Source organism: Ammospiza nelsoni, chromosome 1 (genome assembly GCF_027579445.1).
Source record: "Ammospiza nelsoni isolate bAmmNel1 chromosome 1, bAmmNel1.pri, whole genome shotgun sequence".
NCBI classification, from domain to species: domain Eukaryota; kingdom Metazoa; phylum Chordata; class Aves; order Passeriformes; family Passerellidae; genus Ammospiza; species Ammospiza nelsoni.
The window spans coordinates 70,808,109-70,828,727 of NC_080633.1; the positions used below are offsets into that span (position 1 = coordinate 70,808,109).

Sequence of the window (20,619 nt, forward strand, 5' to 3'; positions counted from 1 at the left end):
ATATTTTGTCTTTTGATAATTATGTTCAAGTTGCTTTAAATAGTTTAAATGGACACTCACTGTTTCCATTTATCTAGCATTCAGATTTAATTACATCAATACTGGAGACTTTTGCTATCCTCCATGTTTACAATATGTAAGAATCAGTGATTTTGCATTCTCAGAATTCAAAGGCATCAAGAGAAGGTACTCAGAAAGAATATCCATTTATTACAATTGTAAGAAATCAAATATTTCCAACCTATTTATATTCAAAACTGAAAAGGTTAGCACTAAGAACCCCAACACAAAAGATGTCAGTCATTATAGCACAGCACAAAGACTGCATTTGGCATAATACTCCTACACAGAACTGAAGGAAGGTTATCACTGTAGCACATGTGGTACTTGTGGAGCCTTTGTATTTGAACTGTGATAAACAACGTCTGCTTCATTTTTTTAATAGTTCAGAAATAGCAATAAGGAATTGTTTGTTAACAATTAAAAAAACCTCACAAAGCTGTTATTGAGAAACTAAAAAATCATATGAACAGCTCAGGCAATTTCTTGATGGAAGGAATGCTGCTCCATTTTAAACTTCAATCAAAACAGAGCATCAGTCAGTCAGAGCATATCAAGGATTTTTAAAGGATGCATTTAAACACATGGACTAGTCATTTGATAGAGACATACTTACCTGTCTCCACAGTGACAAGCTATATACAACTTGAGGGGGTTTGTTTCCAAACTAACAACAGCAAGGAGTCCTATACTGTCAAATACAAATTGCAACAAAACCCTAACTCCACACTTTTGACACCAAAATCAGCATCCTGCAGTTAATTTTCTCTAAAAGACCAAAAATTACCTTTTGCTTCTCCACATACTCCACAGATTACACGAGAACCACAGAAAGAGTCCCGAATTCTTCCTCATTTTACTGCTCTGCTAACTCAGCTGCACAGGTCCTCACAAAGCTGTCTCCTGCCCTCTCTCCCAGACGTCCACCTCGACTTAGCCAACATCCAGAACCTACCTCTTTGACCAGCCTCTTGTTTAACTTGATCCTTAGTGGGGTTTTAACCATCTACTTCAGCAGATGATTTCTGCCTCAGTTTTATTTCAAAACTACCACTCCCCATTTCTCTTCTCCATAATACTGATCTACTTCTAACAGCCCTCATTTAGATTACAGCACAGTTCTGCCTTCTGACCCAAAGTATCAAGAACACCAAAAACCAGAAGAGATGCTCTTAGGTTTCACTTCTGTTTCCCAGTCTCATCACAGCTTAGTGAGGAAGAGAAAATTCAGTCAAGCTTTAGCTCTGATAGTCCAGAAAATACTTCAGGACCACAAAGATGCTGAGTCTCACAGAGGAAAAAGGTTGTAAGGACTGGAACACAGTCAATATGCAGAGAAAGCCTTTTCAGGAGTCTGACAACCAAGACCACAAAGTCCCTATTTGTCTGCATGAAGATACTTATACAATAGTTTAAGAGTTCAGCCAAATCTGAGGCAAAATCTCTTGTCCCAGAAAAGACTTGGAGACCATGCTCCAAATCATTTGCTTTGCCCTAAAGTGGTACAAAGATTATGCACGCTGTAAAACATCCTCTGTCTTCCTCACAGTTTTCTGTCATAATTAGTACACTTGGATTGACATGTTATGAAACAGAAAATCAATGTAGGAAGTTTTAGTATCCACTGTAAAAGCGAGAAACAGAGAAGGCAAAATGGGACAGTCATAACAGGAAGTTTCTAGGAAACAGTGCTACCAAACTCACCAATCATGGTGGTAGGAGAACTCTGAAGAAGATCCCCAATGCTCTGCAGGAACACCACATTGTGCTGCCAAATATAATCTGTGTTAACCATTTCTTTCTTCCCTGAAGCATCAGTTCAGATATCAGCAATTCAAGCTGATTCAGTGAAAAACTCTATTTAAAAAATAGAATACACCAAAGCAACAACTAAGCATTAACTCCTGTCAACAAACAACACACACATTCCAGCAGTTCCTTTTAGACCATCCAAATTATAAAATATTACTTTATTTGTTTTCTCCACTGCCAGTTTCCATGCCAGTTATCCATAAGCAAACCCTGAGGAGGAACAGAAAAGTATCTCAGTTCACATGTGGAATCTAAAAATCCAGATGCCAGTGCTGTAAAACATTAAGCAATTGAACACCTAAGAAAACTGAAAATCATCCAAGCATATGTAAGAACAGAAGGATTTCATCCTACTCACAAGAATTTCCTTCTTTAAAAAAAAGAATGAAATTAAGTTTTCTCTCTTTGTCAAGACAACATAGCTTGAATTTTTATAACACATATTTTCTACAGTAACCACAGTAAATATACTTTTTCCCACAAACCAGAAATTTTTCTGTTCTCCATCAGAGTGCAAGACTTTTTCAAAAAGGCTGCCACAACGCCAAAGTAATACATACCTTCTGCAACAACCTTTTTTGTATCCAGATGAACAAGATACATGTAAAAGTTACATAGGTAACATCCAGCAAATGACTTGAAATGTTCTTTCCAGAAGATAAGCACAATGTTCTGCTGGAAAGAAACCTTATCACTTCCTGAAACTACACTCAGATGCAATACTCCCACAGCTCCTCATGGGTGGAAGAAGTATGCAGACCTCTGCACATCTGGACCTGCTAAATCGTTAATAGAAAGAATCAAATCGTTGTTGGCTTTGTGTCTTTTTTAAGCATGCAAAAAGTCAAGTCTGGGAATAAACTGGCAACTTCACAAGTCTCAGAGTAGGACAGATAGAAATACCATTAATTGCTTTGCTCATTGCCCAGCACTACATCACTGCATATCACTCCAGCTGTGACACAGTGGAACTCTGTCTAGAAAGACACATACTTCACAACTTCATATCTGGACAGAATACTGCCCATTGAGGAGTTTCCCTCCCTTCCCACTCAACTGAAAAGCTGACATCAGCTGTGAAGGTAGCCATCAGTTTCTCTGAGAGCTTGGAAAGGGGGAGATACAGGGAAATGGTGGCAGGCACAGCTGCTCGATGACAGTGCTTCTGGCAACAGGTTCCCTAATAACCAAAACCCAACAGCACAGGAGCTGGGCAGCTAATTTCCATAAAAAACTAGAAAAAAAACTAATTTCCATCCAAACTAGAAAAGACACAGTGGGAGAAAAGATCTAAAGAAAAAGGGGGAGAAAGCTTATATAGTGGAGGGACAACATTTCTTGCTGCTTAAAAACACAACCCTTCATGTGTGATAAAAAGTTCAGTTCTAGGCATGACCAAATCTTTTCTGCAAGCACAGCCATGCATTTGCAGCATGTTGGGAAGTGCACTCTTCCAGGTAATATCCTCAGCCAGACTAAGGTGTGCAGTCACTCTTTGAAAGCCTGCTTTCAAACCAAGGAATGAACAAAGCAAAGACAGTGACTCCAGGCAAGTGACTTCTTCCAAATCACAAAAATGCATAAGGAGGCCTGAAAAACATAAGGACTGTTACAACATAGTTTGTGTAAATGGCATCCTCTCTTAAGGACTAGGAAAGATTAGGGGCTTCATTGGATAAAAAGTACCAAGAAAGTTATCAAGTTATTACTTTATTTCCCCCCTTATTAAAAAAACTCTTCCCCTTTGAGATCTCCTTCACACAAGGGCCTCATCTTCCTTTCCAAGGCAGCCCAGACAGACCCACTGCCTCCATCCTCCAGGCAGAAAAGTTTGCTGTGCTACTGCAGCACAGCCCTGCATGCAGGTGGGGAAGGGGGAGAGCAGTACAGTGCTGCTGCACCATCAGCCTTACAGGGAACAGGAGCATAACCTCCACTGGGTGTCTGTGCTGCATCATGCTGCAGGGAAAAGAGAAAAATCAAGACAGAAAAATGGAGAGTACACTCTGCTAATTTTCACATCAACATGAAATAAAGTTCAACAAATGGAGAACAGCCATTATGGGATTTTGGGTCACAAGCCTCCTGTCCCTGGCAGGAAAAGATGGGAAACAGTGCCCCAGTCCTGTTCCAAGCAGTGCTCTGCATGCAGATTTGGGATTTTCTTTTTTTCCCTATGCCATTAGGCCCTCTCCATTGATGACAATTTCTCACCTTGATTCTTCACACACACAAAGTTTATTTTCCCATCACAAACAAAACTGACAAAAGTTTCCATGCCCATCTCATGCTTCGCTGCATTTAAGAGTTTCCAGTGAAGGAGGAAAGAGCATAGACCTGACTTACTCCCCCTCAGACTTCACTCTCAAGAGGTCTGGACACCCAACAAGATCTTCTCACAGCTGTCTGGAACAGCAGCTCTTATTTAAAGTGGTTAAGGAAGTGACACAAAGCGTGTTCTGTCTCTACAAAAGCTCATTACTTACTAAACCACTCACTACAAAGCTTAGCCACCACTGTTCATGGTTTGTCATGAGGAATTCACAGGAAATAGCTTAAAAGTGGAATCCTAAAAACAGCCAGGTACAGCTGAGGTACTGAGAATGATGATCAAATCATAGTAACAAAGCAATCAAGGAATCAAGTCAGAATTTAATGACACCAAACCAGAACTGCTGATGCAGAGCAGCAATATTTACCTTAAGGCAGATTGTCATGCTTCACCTTTAACCATTACTTCAGGAGTATCAAATTTATACACAGCACACTGCAAACACCTAGACAAAGCAATCCACTTATTTCAACCTGTAAACAAGCTTTCCTGAAAAGTACTTCTCTTGTTCATGAACAACACACAGTTTCACTCTTGCATGCTTCCACTGAAAGGGAATACCTGGTCTTCCTACCTGTATCCTCCATTCCCACTGCCCATTCCATAGATTCCTGCTATTTTCCTCAGTGCACCTGTGTGGCCAACCAAGGTCACCTACATCTGAAGGCCAAACAAAAAGCCCTGAAAGGTTTTCAGCTGGAGCAAGTTTTAGGAGTCCTCATCTTTTCCTAGGTCTTAGTTTATTAGCAACCTTCAGCATTGAACACACATAATCTTCTTTTCCTGCCCTAGACAGACGATGCAAAACCACCTCTCATGAGCTGAGGATTTGATTTGTTTGACTTGACAGCAGCAATGCTGCCAGACCATCGAAACAAACAAAACTAGAGGTAGGAGAACCAGAAGCCTTTATAATTTCTCCTCCTCAGTCTCTAGTTCCCCCACCACCTCCCCAGCATTTCCGCTGGATTAGTCAGCCTTTTACCTCATAACTAACAAACTAACTGTGACTAAATGTATTAACAAGATAGCAACATGTTAGTTCTGCAAGGCTGGTCTCTTTGCTAATTATGCCATTCCTTCTACAAAATCTCTTAAAAATCAAATAAGAACTTCCAGCTAAATCCAGATCAGGTTCTTCACTATTTAAAGATGCAGCTATATACTGCATCTAAACTATTTAAAGATGCAGCTATATACACACATGCATACTACAGTATCTGATATCATTTTGAAATCCATATCAAAGCATTATCAATTGGGCATAAACCTCATATGCATTTTTCCAAATGTTAACAAGCTCAGGTAGAGGCCAGGGAGAAAGAAGTGTATCAGTATAACACCATGTCTGCTAGCCATGTTTCAACAGCAGTCCCAGAGAGGTTATAACTGGAGTTGAACACTGACTTGTTTGCTTTATAGATGCCAGGAGCCACACACAGAAAATTGCTCACTTCTGAAACAAATTACTCTCAGTTCAGTTTCTCCAGAGGTCAAGATAATTATGTCCTCGTGTATTATTGCATTCACCAGCAGTACCTGGTAGAGGCAGCGTGCCAGCCCTCAGCTGCTTTAGAATGAGGCTCAGTGATAACTGTACAAGGGAAGAACAGCTTTTACTGTTCACTCCACAGAGGGTGCTTCTCCAAGCTGTCTGCAGAGTGACTATAGCCACCTAAGCTGTTCCAGATTCACCTTCTGCACAGTCACTCCTTTGTCCTCCCATCCCCACCTCACACACCAGACCCAAAGGGGAGCAACAGAAAGCCCTGCAAGGGGAGCTCTGTCTTCCATCATCTACTCTGCTAAAAGCACGAGACATCCCCATGTACACCCAGCAAGAACAGGGGAAAGACTTTACTACTGTACACAGTATTCCTTGCTGGGGTCTCAAACAGAAGCATACCAGTTTTTCTTCACAACTTTGCTACACCTGGTATTTCCTCAAAGAGAGCAATGCTGCAGCTACACCTCCTAGACTGTCCTGCCAGTCCAGCAGCAAGGGCAGAGCAGTAAAACAGAGATCCATGTCTTTCCAAAACTGACAACATCAGATAAAGTGGGGCTGCCCACTGACACAGCCAAGCCAGTTTCTCCCTGCTTTTCTCCCAAACACAGGTCTGCACTTGGAAAATCAAAAATAATCAACATTTTCAACATATGGATTTTTATGACCAAAAACCTCAAAAGGAAAAAAGAGTCAAAAGGTCTCTCTTCAAAAATAATCCTGGAATTAACGTGATTCATTCAAAAACTTACCCAGTGTTGTCTTGTAAGAATTATTATGCACGAACACCTGTAAGGAACCAGCTATTAATAGTACCAATGAAACTGTCACACAAAAACAAAGAAGTGCTACTTGTTGCCCTGTGATTAAGGCAGTGTCAGCAGTTTGGTTTTCATGACTTTAACACCCAGATGTAAAAACAGCCTTCAGTAGAGGCAAGCTTATTGAGCCAGTATCCACAGGAGCACAGTTTCTGCTTCCACTGGGTGAAACACAAGGGTCAACTATGCTTTAATACATGGTCTTCAAATAGTAAGATCTAGAATCTGCAAATTGTTTTGGGAAACAATCATGGCCAAACAGGACTACACCATGAAAGACAGTTTGATAAATACTGCAAGACAGAAACTTGGTAGAGCACAAGAAACAGAGAAATAAGAATTTGTGATGTTCTGTTTTGGCATACATTCTTCAAGAATTAAAGGCATTCCAAAGAAATTGCCTGCTAATGCACATTTCATAGCTATAGATCTTCATAACTTGGCCACCTTTTGCTTAAACACAGAACAGTATTAACAGATTTATGTTTCAAAAGGCACCATTTGAGATTCTTCAAGCAAGCAATCCATAACCAAATAAGCAATGATTAGCCCTGTGCATGCACAAAATTAAAAGCTCCTCTTATGCTGACACAAGACCCACATCTGACCCAAACAAGCAGGAAAAATGCAGTATTTCAAACACATCTTCGGGGATGTATTACTCAGGGTCCTGCAATAAAATAGCATCTTCTTAAACAAAAAACAGAGTTAAACACTAAACAGAATGTGACCACAACCCAAAAGAAACTTCTCCTCAGTGTGTTTTGATGTTTCAGGCACTGCCAGCACTCTTAATTTTATTCTATTTTGCTATTAAGTTTAAATTACAAAAAACATTACATATTAGCTTAGAAGGCTAACACCCTTGACTGCCTCAGTATGGAAAAGTAGTAATGTGTCTTAGTTGCAATAATAAAATAATTTAATTAAAAACTGAATTTTAAAAGTCTGATTCTCATACACATTCATAGACAAACTATGAGCTATGTTTCCTCCATAAGCATAAAGACAAAGGCAATACAGTCCTGCTGTAAAGATAGAAACAAAGTTGTTTTTCATCCCAGCCTTTCCTACATTTTTTTCTCTTTATCCCACATTAAAACAAAGCCTCCTTATTGAGACAATCAGAAGAACACATGGAACTCAAAACACTTAAACGCAATACATCTGACAAATTGTGTAGATTTATAAACTTTCCCCTTCTTTATCTTTCCCTCAATCCCAAACATATGAGAGGGAAAGCTCAACACACAAAGTCAAATAATTAGCAAATACCACTCTCATAAGTTCAAATTATTTCTTAGTGAAAGCAATTGAAAAAAAAATAATTTTCAAAACCACCAGCACTGAACTTATCTGGATGAAAGAGGGGACATTTCACTCAGCTTACTGAATGGCTCACAAGATCACAGACCCTTACTAGGAATGTGGGGTTTTACTTCCTTCAAAAGAATTGCTCTTAATTGGCTTTTCATCACTCTTTCCATTTTCTTACCATCCAGGGCTATGAACTGGCCCTATCCTGTCCTTCAACACACAGAGGCAATACAGCAGCTGCCAGCATTTGTGAGTAAACACAGGGAGGTTTTACAGGGGGAAGATGGACAGTCACTTACACAGCCAAGTACCACAGTCTCCACGAACCAATAACCAACCCTCCAAAACTGTTTGGAAGAAAAACCACTCAATTTCTGCCTGGAAACTTGGTTTAACATCAAAGTCACAATACACACATGAAAGCAACATAAGACATTACTGAGATGAGACAATGTGAAAAATGAAACACACTGGTCAATCCCTCAAAACACAAAGAGGATCAGAAACAGAGAGGCTGTGCAGCTGATGTTCAGGAGGCAAGCAGGGATTTGGAAGCACCGATCCTCTTCAGATTAACTCCAAAGCAGCAACCTTACAGAACCTGTAAAAGTTCTCAGACCCCATATCTTTAGTTGCCTATAAACACATTTACTGCACAACATGCTTTTTTTACTAGAAAACACAATTCCAGTAACCAAATTCTATCATCTTTGTTTATCCTGTGAAGTGCTTTCTATAAAATAAATGCTTCCTCATTGCAAGATGAGGTGCTACTCAGGACAAGAAGAGCCTAAGTCCCATCAGGCAGCCACCCTAAGCACTTTCACACTCAGCAGAGCTGCTAGGGAAGGCAGGTGCTGTGAATTGTATTGGCTATAAGCCCAAGTAGGCACCTGCATTTGCTTAAAAAAGCCTGGGCTCTCACTCACTGAAACAGCTGCCTAGAAAACCTGCTCAGGTGTTAAACAGTTAAGCAAGAAGGTTCCCAGCTAAATGACAGAATCCATCACCAGCAACACCTGCTTGTATAAAGAAAATTAATTGGATTTGACTAATTAGTGGAAGTTCACTGTCACATTTTGAAGTCACACCAAGTAATTCTGAGAAACTCAGCCTACATAACCAGTATCAAGGGTAAGCTCTTTGTCCACCACTGTGGTGGTGGTTACACAGCTTGGTACTTCTTACACAGCTTCCCCATCAGTTAATGTATTTCAAAGTCATGTGCACATTCTTATTTCCTGCTTTACACACCTTCATGTCTTCTAAAAATAACTTAAACCGTCATTTTGGAGTTCTCTCAATTTATCAAAATGAAAACCATGGCATCATTAAGGAATTTCTGTTGTCTTGAATTTGCTTTCAATTTGCCACCTGTCTTTAACTGATCAAGACAGAAGACAGATGTGAGATCCTTGAATATGATGAAAACCAAGAGTTTACATGTGACAAAGCTGAATTGCACTCAAAGAAATTAGCAATCAGTATTTTCCCATTGGAGCTACTCTCCAATTTTAAGAATAATCTGATCTCTCCTAATGTTTAAACAAGTAAAGCTACAGGCAATGAAATTATTTGAAATTCTAGCCAGACATCATAAATCAAAAATGGCAGCATAATAATGCATTTCTACAGAGATGGCTTCTATACATTATTAAAGAGTGATCCAGCATAAATAGAGTGTGAAAACATAATGATAATACCTACCAAAGAAAATACAGCAAGTGTAATTTTGGAGACACAGTCAGTCTTAACATTCTTATTTTATTCTTGAATAATGAAAACCTCTCAAATTAGTAAAAAATTCTCTTCTCACTGAAAAATGCAGAAAAAGGACTTAAACAATTACACTATATATTCAACTATAAAGTGCTGCAATAAGAACAACATAGAAACATTTAACATATATCAGGTGACCACAAGAAATTAAACACACAAAACAAAACCACAGTTACAACTCTTCAGTCTCAGATCAGCTGCAAGTATGACTGTTTTCCCAAAATGGACTAGTAAGGGCATAAAGCAAAGTTTAACTCTTAGTCTTTGCAAATTCCTTGCCTTCTCATATCAGAATAATTCTCCAACTTTATTTTGCCATCAAAAATAAAATTACATATTTTACTGAGCCTGCAGATCTACAACCACAGAGTCCCCACTGCTTTTTCAAAGATCAGCGAGATTCTGGAACATCTTCCAGTATAATGTCAAACACTGAGGGCAACAAAACCACTTTTTAGCCTAGAAGCTGTGAAGGTCTGCTCACAAAGACCAGGCTTGGGCTTTGGCAGAGCAATGCTTGACCAGTAACAGTCAAATCAGCACCACGAAGAAGCCTCTCAGCTGTACCTTTTTAAGTATTCCCATGGAGCAGAAAGACCTCAAAGAGATACCTAAAAGATGGAAGAGTACAGTATTTTGCATGCAGGCTTGAAGAGTTCTGTATCCCTTTCACACCGTTTATCTTGTAGTATTTTAATAGTATTTCACTTCAGAGGCAAACAGCATGCTAAGTTTTGGCAGGAATACATTGACAGACTATTACTGTGTAATCATGGAAAGAATTACACTGACATCAAAACCACAATTATTTAGTTGTATGAAATCCAGACAGTATACCCAGAAATTTCAGCTTTCAAAACCAAACGTGCTCCACAGTAATGTTTATGCTCTTAGAGAGGATATCAGTGCTAAAAAAAGCAGGGACTACAATCAGCAGCCAAAGGTATGGTGTCTGTTTCTTATCCTTTCAACAGAGAAACATCAATTAAGAGGAAGCTATGGGTCATCAGCAGCATTCCTGATGAAGCCACCCATTGCTAATGCATCTGAAGAGATTCTTCATGGACCAAGCAAATGCCAGGGAAAAAAAATAAACAAAACAACCACACTCCTGACAGCATGCCTGTAATTTGACAAATAGCAACCTAAACAGTCAGATATTGCAACCCAGTTCCAGAATAGCACCAGTAGAAGTTTACAGTGAGACTTAGACTCACAGTCAGAAGGGACTGCAGCATGCATAACTAGAAACATGATACTCAGAAAAAAAAAGGGGAAAAAAAACGATGCAAAGGAGCAGTCAGAAGTATTTTCTTGGCTTTGTGTTTTATTTTCTGCAATACATATATACCAATCTATACACCTTGGGAAAGGCTTATCTCCATTCATAAAGCAGTAAATATCTTCAAGGTACTTCTGGCACAGCTTCAGACATCCTAGGATACAAATAAAAAAACTGTCTACTGTTTTCTAAACTGGGAGTTGGGTGGTTTAAGGCTTCCTTTGCATGGTGACATGGTACCTCGGATTGCCTCTGGATACACAGGAACAGTTACCATTTACCTGAGGCACAATCAAGAGCCAAGAGGCAGCTCTTTAACAGCTGTGCAGGTGTCAGATTTGCAGCAGAAACAACACATCTTCTCATTACAGCAAAAGCACTCACCTAGACACTTAACATGGTATCATTTTTTCCTTCTGCATTAGAATTCACCACACAGGCTGTAGGAATTCTTTGAGAAGGATTTCCAAGCAGCAGTAAATTGGTCAAATGACAGCTGAAGCAAAGCCCTACAGAAACATTTCCTAAAATTTGACTATATCTTGCTATACTTAGTGGTTAGCCAGATTTTTCTAGAACAAGCATAACTTTTCCTGTTATTTCAAAGGTGTTCAAGCTTGGCAAAAGCAGCACAAGCTGGTTTATCTACTTGGATACTCCTTGAAAAAAGCCAAGATCTATGCCATTCCATATCCAAGGCAAGCACCTCTTTGCAGCTGACATACCTGTTGAACCAGTGTGGTTAGCTGAGCGCTATAATGAAGTAGCTGACAATATCACAGCTGAGTTTGACTGCACAATGCCAATGTAGCATTATTCATCAAATGGGTTGTCTCAGGGTACATGGTATCTAATGCCTTCAATGGCACTTATCATTGAACTAACTGCAACCATATCAAAGTCAATGGATGTGTTTTTACACTTACTTTGCTTACTGTCAAATGACACTGAGTTACAAGGAAAAATTCATATTTCCCATTAAAAAAAAAAGAAAATAATGAGACTTTAACAAGAAATACTCCTGAAGAAGGAAGCCTGCCTTGGTTATAATGATTTGTGTGTATTTGTGACTAAATTAAAATTGTTACAACATTCAAGTTGCATATGAGGAAGTTCAGTTGTTTAACACATGTGAAAAGCACAGGTGACAAAAGATAAGCCAGTTCAGATCAATTTGTTTGGCAGGCTTTACAAAAGCTTCATTGTGGATTTCTGTTGTAAAGCCTGTGAACACACTCAAAAGGAACAAGCCATAAGGCCTTCCAGTAATAGGAACAGGAAACTTGAGAGAATTCCACTCTTTCACCTCACCTTCTATGGTTTTGCTTAACTGAAAGATTTGGACACAACTGCATCCTCCAGATCACATACAACCCAAAAGAATTCCTTAGCTGAGGGTCTGAAAAAACAATCAGTGGGTTCATATGAAAGAGGCAGGAGGTGACAAAAATATTAAAGAGAAAGAAAATCTTTTTATTTTGCTCACTTGGCTAAAAAGCAACCAAAGCAGCAAGATGAAATTTAGAGCAAGAGAGAACATACACCTGTGAAAGAGGAAGCTGGACATCAACCACACTGCCACCTTGTTCTTGCATCGTCATCCACCCAGAGCTTCAAGGAAGCCATGCTTTCCAAAATAAGCCTGAGCTGTGCCGTAACAGTGTAGGAGAAACTGAGCTGACAAGCTCGTAAGAACAGTCACTTAATCAGGACTCTACTCCAGACCCAGAAGTCTGAAGAAGTTGGGATAAGGTTGCTAGGAATTGCCAAGAGAAAGAAAGTACTTCCTGCCTCGCAGACTGAATGAAAACAGAGGCAAGTGCAAAGAAACCCAGCCTTGGTACTCCTCAAAGACAAGGTGTCTTGTCTTGAGCAACAGGAAGCACCACTAGGATGAACACCAGTATAACAACTGCACTGAAAAGCCGTTTATTCAACCTTTTATTTATTATTTATAGGGATCACAGTGGTAGCTTTTGATGTGTTTCTCACACAGGCCATCAGCAGGTTCAAGTACTCCATTTCTCCTTGCCCTTCTGCATAGCTACCTATTTTCTAAGAAAGCGACTCCCTGGTGCAGAAAGCTCAACAGACAAAAGGATCTGAAAGAGATAATCAGAGGGGAAAAAAAAAAAGAGCAAAATTTAGTGGTAGAAGATCAAGTCACATGGAAAAGATTTTTACAAGGGTTCTCTATTCAGATTGGATTGGCTGTAGGTATATGGAGAAGTGGAGGCTTGAGCTCTTTAAAATTTTAGAAAATAAAGAACTACAGTTTCTGTCTATGCCAGCAGTCACCAGTCTTAATTAAATTTAAAAATCCCAAAACAATAAAGATTAGAGAAGCTGCATGCTGCTGGCAATGGGGTATTCTGTTCTCCTGGACTGTCAGTCCAGGCAGTAGTGTCAAATAGCCCCCTAACCACAGCATCAGGTGTCCTGAGAAATGTTGCCTGGAGGAAGTCATCTTCCCAAACTCTATTTGGTCACCACGTGTAGATCTGTTTCATACCTCAGCACCATTAACATGAACTTCAGCATTTTCTTTTTCCTGGAACACTTTCATTATTTTACCTGTGTTCACAGCAGATACACATCACATCATACAGTACCTTATGATTCACTTGCTGTTCTCAATGCTTTTCAAACCACATCCTGCATACATCATGTTCAAACACAAGGAATCAGACTGCCTGCACTGGTCCTCGAATTGAAAGGCTGCTAGGTGAGCCAGGCTACCAGAACTTCCCTCTCCATATACAACTAAAGAACAGACTTCACTGGCAGTCACAAACACTGAGCAAAGCTGTGCAAAGGTAGGAAGAAAAAAAGGAAGTTAATACATCAAGGCACACATGAACTAATCCTGTATCAGTTACACTTTTTATTGTGAATATCTCCTAGGTAACTTATGTTCAAATGCCATCACTAACTGCATTATTCTGAAAGGCAATGGAATACAGATGGGCTACCCCAGGCAGGCACAGAGAGCAACCAAAGTCCTGGACTCCCATTCCTAGAAGAAGACAAAAGCTCTGTCAATTGGCACATGCTGGTGTAGAGTATAAACCATATGAAAGAGTAAAGCATTGAACCATGTATTCATAGATGGCTATTATTGCACAAGTTGAATCAGTCTATCTAGTAGCCCTTCCAAAAGGGAGTCAAGGCAATCAAAAGTCAGGCATCTTTGTATAAATAGGATCTCTGTTTTCAGAAAATATTCTAGTCTTCCATTTCAGTATTTGTTATGCTACTTTACACAGTAAAATACCTTTTTCTCAAGAGTTTTGGGTGACAATCAATAGCAGCACTCCTCATCTATACCCTGTAAAGGGAAAATACCTGTAATTATATTTTAGGAAAGCTTAGTTTCATGCCAGAGCCACTATTCATTTGCTGCAAATTATTTTCAACAAGCCCCTTATGCCATCTTGTCACAAACTGCAGGTGGTTCCCCTTCCAATCCTGTGGAGTGGTCATAATATCATACAACCTTATACTGAAAGGGACTTCTGTGCAGTTCAAGATCCCTGCTGAAGAGAGGGTCGACAAGTGCAACATGTTCAATTTGGTTTGGGTACCTCCAAGGACAGACACTCAACTTCTATAGTCAGTTTCTTCTGTGCCTGACACCCTCATCATTTAAAACAAACCAATCCAAAAAAAAGCCATCTCAAAAAAACACATACCCTCCCAAGTTTAAAAGAAGTTTCTTGCGTTTAGGTTTGTGGCCAAAATCAGTGTTCCTACATCTCTGCATCCTCAAACTATGATAAGGATGTTCAATGCACGTGAAATCCTCACTCAAGACAACTCTTGGCTACTTAGAGACAGAAACTGAAACGGACTACTTGGCTTCAAACAAGACAATATTTGTTTAAATGAACAGGCAGCAATACTAATATTTAGCTTTACTCAGAAACTAAGACTATTTGTTTTAATGAAATGGCAGCAATGCTAATATTTACCTTTAGCCAGTTTCAGCAAAGATTATCCTCCTGTTTCAATGTGAAAAACCAATCCCTCCGATTTTATCCTTCTGGCAAACCAACATCCTGTCTCTGCTACAGCAGGCTATAACATTTCTCTACCTGTGTTTTTCAGGTATTCACATGTTCTCCAGTAACAGAGATTCCCACCTCACAGTTTGATGACAATACTGAAAGAAGCTTTCATAAACATTGTTTAACTGTTTCCTCTACTATTCTTCTCCAAGTAACATTTATTTTATTTTAGCCACAGAGTATCAAAGAGTTTTATGGTATATGACCCCATACCAGCTATTCTTTCAGGGGTTGTTTTTAATACTAAGTAATGACTCATGTTCTGTTATTACTGTACTTTGCCCCACTGAGCCTGTCTAGCTCAGTTTCATCTCAACAGCCAAATTTTTAAAAAACCAAACAACTTGATCTCAATTTACAACAGCAAATATCTTGCCTTCTCAGTATCTTTCCCCCCCCCCCCCCCCTTGATACAGTTAACCTTTCTCCAACTGTGAACTGTAACTGTGGCATGAAACTTGCAGTACACGTGTATGAGGGTTTGGTGTGTTAGAGGAATAGCAAAGGCTGTAAGCAACCGAACTTTTGATGCAAAAGACAGAGGCAGACCCAACTCTTTAAGCTCTCTTCAGGCTTGGTTGAAAGTTCTGAGGTTGCTGCCTCAAGTTTTGCCAAATGGAAGCTGTATTTGACAGAACTGCAGGCACAGGAGCAGAGGCTGGGGCTAGCACTGCTGCTGTAAGAGCTCTCCCAAGGCAGAGACACAACTGCTCCCTTCCTGCTCCGTTTGCAACAGCCTCAGGGCAGGTACTGGCACTGAGCTCATGGCTTCAGACTAAACTCAGCTTTCAAGTGCCTGCTGAACCATCGTGGTCTACCTTGCTGCCTCTCCTAGAGAAGCGCCAGATGCAGATAGATATTATTTACTGCTCAAAATCCAGGGGCCAAGTGGGAAAATTAGAAACATCAACATACAACCTCATAGTTAGGCTCAGAGAGGTTATTTCTTGGTACTTTTCCAAGAAGTCAAATATCGAAATGCTTCTACGAGCATCAGTATGAGAAAGACAATCAGACTGGCTGCAGTGCAATCAGACATTCTGAATAGATATTTAATTGCAATTTTAACAGATATTTAGTCACAAGCTCTAGAAGACAACACTTTAAAAGTGTACTGCTTTAGTAGCTTCCTGGTATAAGCAACATGCCATGTTTGCAGAACTAGAATTACACTGTTAGTAATACCAGTATTTGATTCAAAACTTCAATTTTTACAGAGTAACTCTTCAAGTTACCAAGGTTTGAAAAGTCCAGCACATTTATTTTTCATTGTGAAAGAACTCTTAGTCACATCAAGCTGTTTGAATTTTTTTAAGTATTTTAACTTAAACACATACCATAGGCCTGTTTAATTTAAAATACTTCTTTTTAAATGAAGAAAAAAGTGCTATGCATTACTCACAAGTAGTCTACCAGCAGACCAATACCTACATGACACTTCAGAAATGTTTCATCCATCTAACCACAGCAACTGCCTCACTCTGGAAGTCATTTTAGCAAAACAGTGAAATGTGGTTCATCCCACTGCTGTGGTGTGAGAAAGATAAGAGAAATCTCAATACTGCAAAAGGAGTATATAACACCACTGCCTACATGCTTAGAGTCTCTTATCAGCAATGCAAGTGCTGGAGTGATACTGATTTCACCATAACTCCAAGGGCAAATGCAGAATTTGCAGAGGTTGATACATATGCTTTGATTAATAGAAACTAAGGTTTATCCCTTGGAGCCAGAATGCCATTTAAGTCCTGATCATAAACTTATGAAATTTGCTCTCCTTTGTAGCTTCACCATGCATGCAGCAAACTCCTCCTGTTATTTGGCCAGAGGTCAAACTCACCTTCTTATCAGTAACACATTCACCCTTGCAGATACCTGTCCTCTAAATGTCTCTTATCTAGAAGAAAAGTAAGTCACCAGAACTGATTTCATTAACGGGTGAAGTTAAGCTGGCAAATGGCATGTGCCCCCAGCCTCTCACTAAACAGAAGAACTTGTGCAGACAGCCCATTCCTCTCTGGCATGCTGTAAAGTCTCATGAACCCCATTAAATGTCCCTTAATCAGAAGTTTCAGTTGTGCCACATCTCTGTGTCACGTTTCAGTTAAAAGCTGCATCATCAGTCAGTTGTGCCATTATCAAAGTATAACCATGTGAGCTCAACTCTCTCTCCGTCCTAGAAAGAAACCCCCAGCTTTAGTCAGTGGAAAGGTGAACAATCTACATGTTCACGGTTACACAGAAGTTCTGAAAAATAATGAGTTGTCTGATTCCAGCACCATGATTAGGCACACTTGCTGTGCCATCATCTCAACTCGGGAAGGGCTGTTACAGCTCAAGCAGCACCTCACCTGGCCCAAGAGTACTCTAACAACAAAAGCCTGACTCCACAATTGCCCAAAACTGTCATGGCCCATATCCAGCTCAATACTTATCTTTCACCCATCCTTATGTGCCAGGCCCTACAGGGCATTACTTCAGCAAACACTCTCAGAGAACAGTGGCCACACACAAACAAAAGCAGGTTCCTTACACAATACAAGTATGGCAGCTTGCTTTTTGCTGTAGAAGAAAGGGCACAGTTTAAATAAGGGGAGTTTACCACCCAATTCTGTTCTATACCACCTTCAGTCTGAAGAGATCCAAGCCTTTATCTCCCACCTTGAAAGAGCACCATTTAAAGGAAGAATTTGAAACAGGCAAATACTTTTTAGCATGGTTGATAAAATATCTGCCTGGGAGAGACAAAGCCTGAACTCTAGCTTCCACTTCAGCATATTTGTACATTTTATGCATGGTAACTAAGTTTAAAAACACATTGCACTCTTTCTCATGCAGGAAAAAAAAAATCCAAGTCTCCCATTTCTGGGTGAGCCTCTTCAAAGAGGAGTAAGGAACAAGTAGTATGATGATGTTCTTTAAAACTTATCTAAGAAAATAGATGGACCAGGAATCCTGGCAGCAGATCTCAGAATTATGGAGAACTACACAGCCCCAACAAAGGCCTTTCCAAGCTCTGGTTCTCCATGTGTTCCAATGATAAATAATATGCCTGTCAAAAGTTAAGCTAAGAAGGAGGAGCTGCTTTGGAAACAAAGTAATATAGAGAACACTGTACTGAAAGAACCATGGTGTTGTAGCTACAGGCCTCTAACTTACTATCTTTGATGAAGGGAAACGCACTTCTGCCAACAACCTGGAAGACTTTTCACACAGCACCAAAGGAGTCCTTGGGGAAGCTCTGACTGTGCTCTTGCTAGAAATAAACATCAAGCAGAAGTGTTAGTACATAGAGATCACTAGCTTTTCCTTTTCATAAACATAGGTACATCTCCTTGTCAGACAGCCCCTTGGAGGGCTCTCCCCAGCCTGCTGTTGGCAGACAGCTGCTAACCCATGAGGAGAGAGCGGACCAAAAAGTGTGGCAAGAACACACAGGACCAGGCATAATGAGGTGAAACACAAGCAGCAGGTGAATGTTCAAAGCACAGTGCAGGTTCCCTCAGACAGCAGATGAAAAACTAGTCTCTGGATTTACTCCCTCACAAAGAACCCACTGGTTCTTCCACTATAAAATAAAAAGAGAGACAGCACTGACTGTCTCAGAGTAAAAGAGCAACATGTTTGTTTTGACATGTACTTTTTCACAGTGCTCATGGACTTCTGAACAATCCACACCAGCACCTCACAGTGGATCTGCAAACATACCAGGACAAGTCACAGTTGAAGGGGAAGAAGTTCTTCCATGTACGAGGCTGTCACTAACTAAATGCAAGCCATAAAGAAAAAATGCTGTTCCACTGGGATTCTAAAATGAGCCTTAATGGCTACTATACATTAGTTACTTAACAAGTTATACCAATCACAGGAGATACACCCTCCAAGCAGAAGTCATTCAGTACCAGCATGTTCCTGGAGATAAGCAATGTGAAAGGAGAGCAAATTTTCCCAGGTAGTGGGAGGTATCTACATTGCTAATAAGATGTTACTCAAATATGAGTAAGCATGTCCAGGACAACTTTTCATTTAGCACCCACTTGCCAGCAAAGACAGAGCAATGCAGATCTCTGTGTGCACAAACAGTCCAACCACCTATCGCAGCTGCGTACTGGAAGTGCAGCAGCAAAAGCCACAAACTGCACACATCAACCCTCCTGCACACCTCACCAGGTTAAAACTCACCACCATCACATCTTTTCTCATCATGCAGAAGTTGCTCCAAGGGAGACTGTGATTTCTTTCTCTTTCCATGCCATCTTTCTCCTGCACCTTCTGCTCAAAGCACCAGGACTCAGAGCATCATTATCCCTATGAGTAATATAGCCAAAAAAATTGAAGACTGCAATGAACGTACACAAACACGAAACAGGTGGCCTGGGGAAACGCTTTTCTCATCCATTCAGGTTTCAGGATAAAGCAGGTACTGACTGTACATGGATGGCTGGCCAGTGTGTCACAGTGGCAAGTGACAAGCACCTCTCCTGAGTGACAAGCCTGATCAGGTTGCAGCCAACGCTGGCTGCCTCACACCTGCACTGGTGCCTTCCCCACTGCAGACCTCAGGATGAAGAGTCCCAACACTGGCTCCTTGTACTGTCTTTCCTAGGTGCTGCTCCTTTTTCAGCGATGCTCACTTCACACCTCATCCCTGCACAGGCTTAGCTGATTTCTCAGGAATTCCTGGTACAGACTACTATAAGACAGCCCAGACACGAGACAAAAAAAGGCATTGCACCCCATCTCGCTCACACCAGCAGAGGAACACTGCGGACCCCCGGGCAGACAAGCCCTACCCACGAGGCAGTCTGTCCGGCTCTGACCCAGCCGGGGCTGTCAGAGGGAGCTCCAGCCCGGCGCGGAACCGGCGGCACCAGCGGGGAAGGGCAGCGGGCACCGGGCTGGGAAGGCACCCGCGGGGACGTGCCCCGGGGCCCTGGGGCGAAGGCGCCGGGCAGACCCACGCCGAGCCCTCCGCCGCCCCCCTCCCACGCCCGGCCCCGGCAGTCACGGCCGCCGACGGGCGCCTCGGGGCGGCTTCTTCCCTTCCCATCCCATCCCGTCCCATCCTATCCTATCCCCTCTCCCTCCGCCGCCCTCCGGTAGGGCACGCGAACGAGGGGAGCCCCGTCGGTACCTGCCCGGTGATGCCGGTGATCAGAGCCACCTTCCTGCCGTTCATCTCCTCGCCGTCGTCTCCCGGGGCAGCGGCGGCGGCGCAGCCACACGCCTGCTCCTGTGCCGCGGGCTGTGCCATCCTCCCGGCGGCGGGCGCGTCCCAGGTGCGGAGCTATCCCGGGGCGGAGGCGCGGCCGCCGGGGCGAGGCTCCCGGCGCTGGGGGCGGGCACAGAGGGAAGGATGCCTACCGGCACCCAGGGTTACCTGCGCTGCCCCGGCCGCCGCCGCCGCGGCATTTCCGCGCTCCCGCCCTGCCCGCCCGCGCTCCCGCCCCGCCCCGCCCGCGGCGGCCGCAGGTGCAGCCCCCCTCAGGCGCGCTCCCGCCGCACGGCCCGGGAGCGCGCCCCGCGCTCGGCACCGCTCCCGCCGCGCGGCCCGAGCCCGCAGCCAATCAGGAGCCCCGGCGCTTCCCGAAAGGGGCGGGACATGCGCCGGGGCGGAAAGCTGGCGCGGGGATTGGCTGAGA

The 20,619-nt window shown here is 41.9% G+C and overlaps 1 protein-coding gene across 2 annotated transcripts in view; it reads right to left on the reverse strand.

Annotated features, from left to right (window-relative positions):
• Window positions 1–20,323, reverse strand: part of GMDS (GDP-mannose 4,6-dehydratase) — a 407,881-nt gene extending 387,558 nt beyond the window's left edge. For both annotated transcript variants that reach the window (XM_059488226.1, XM_059488218.1), the window contains exon 1: window positions 20,112–20,323. In XM_059488226.1, coding sequence (XP_059344209.1) covers window positions 20,112–20,231 — 120 coding nt within the window. In that variant the 5' untranslated portion in view covers window positions 20,232–20,323. The remainder of the gene's footprint in view (window positions 1–20,111) is intronic.
• Between the last annotated feature and the right edge of the window lie 296 nt (window positions 20,324–20,619).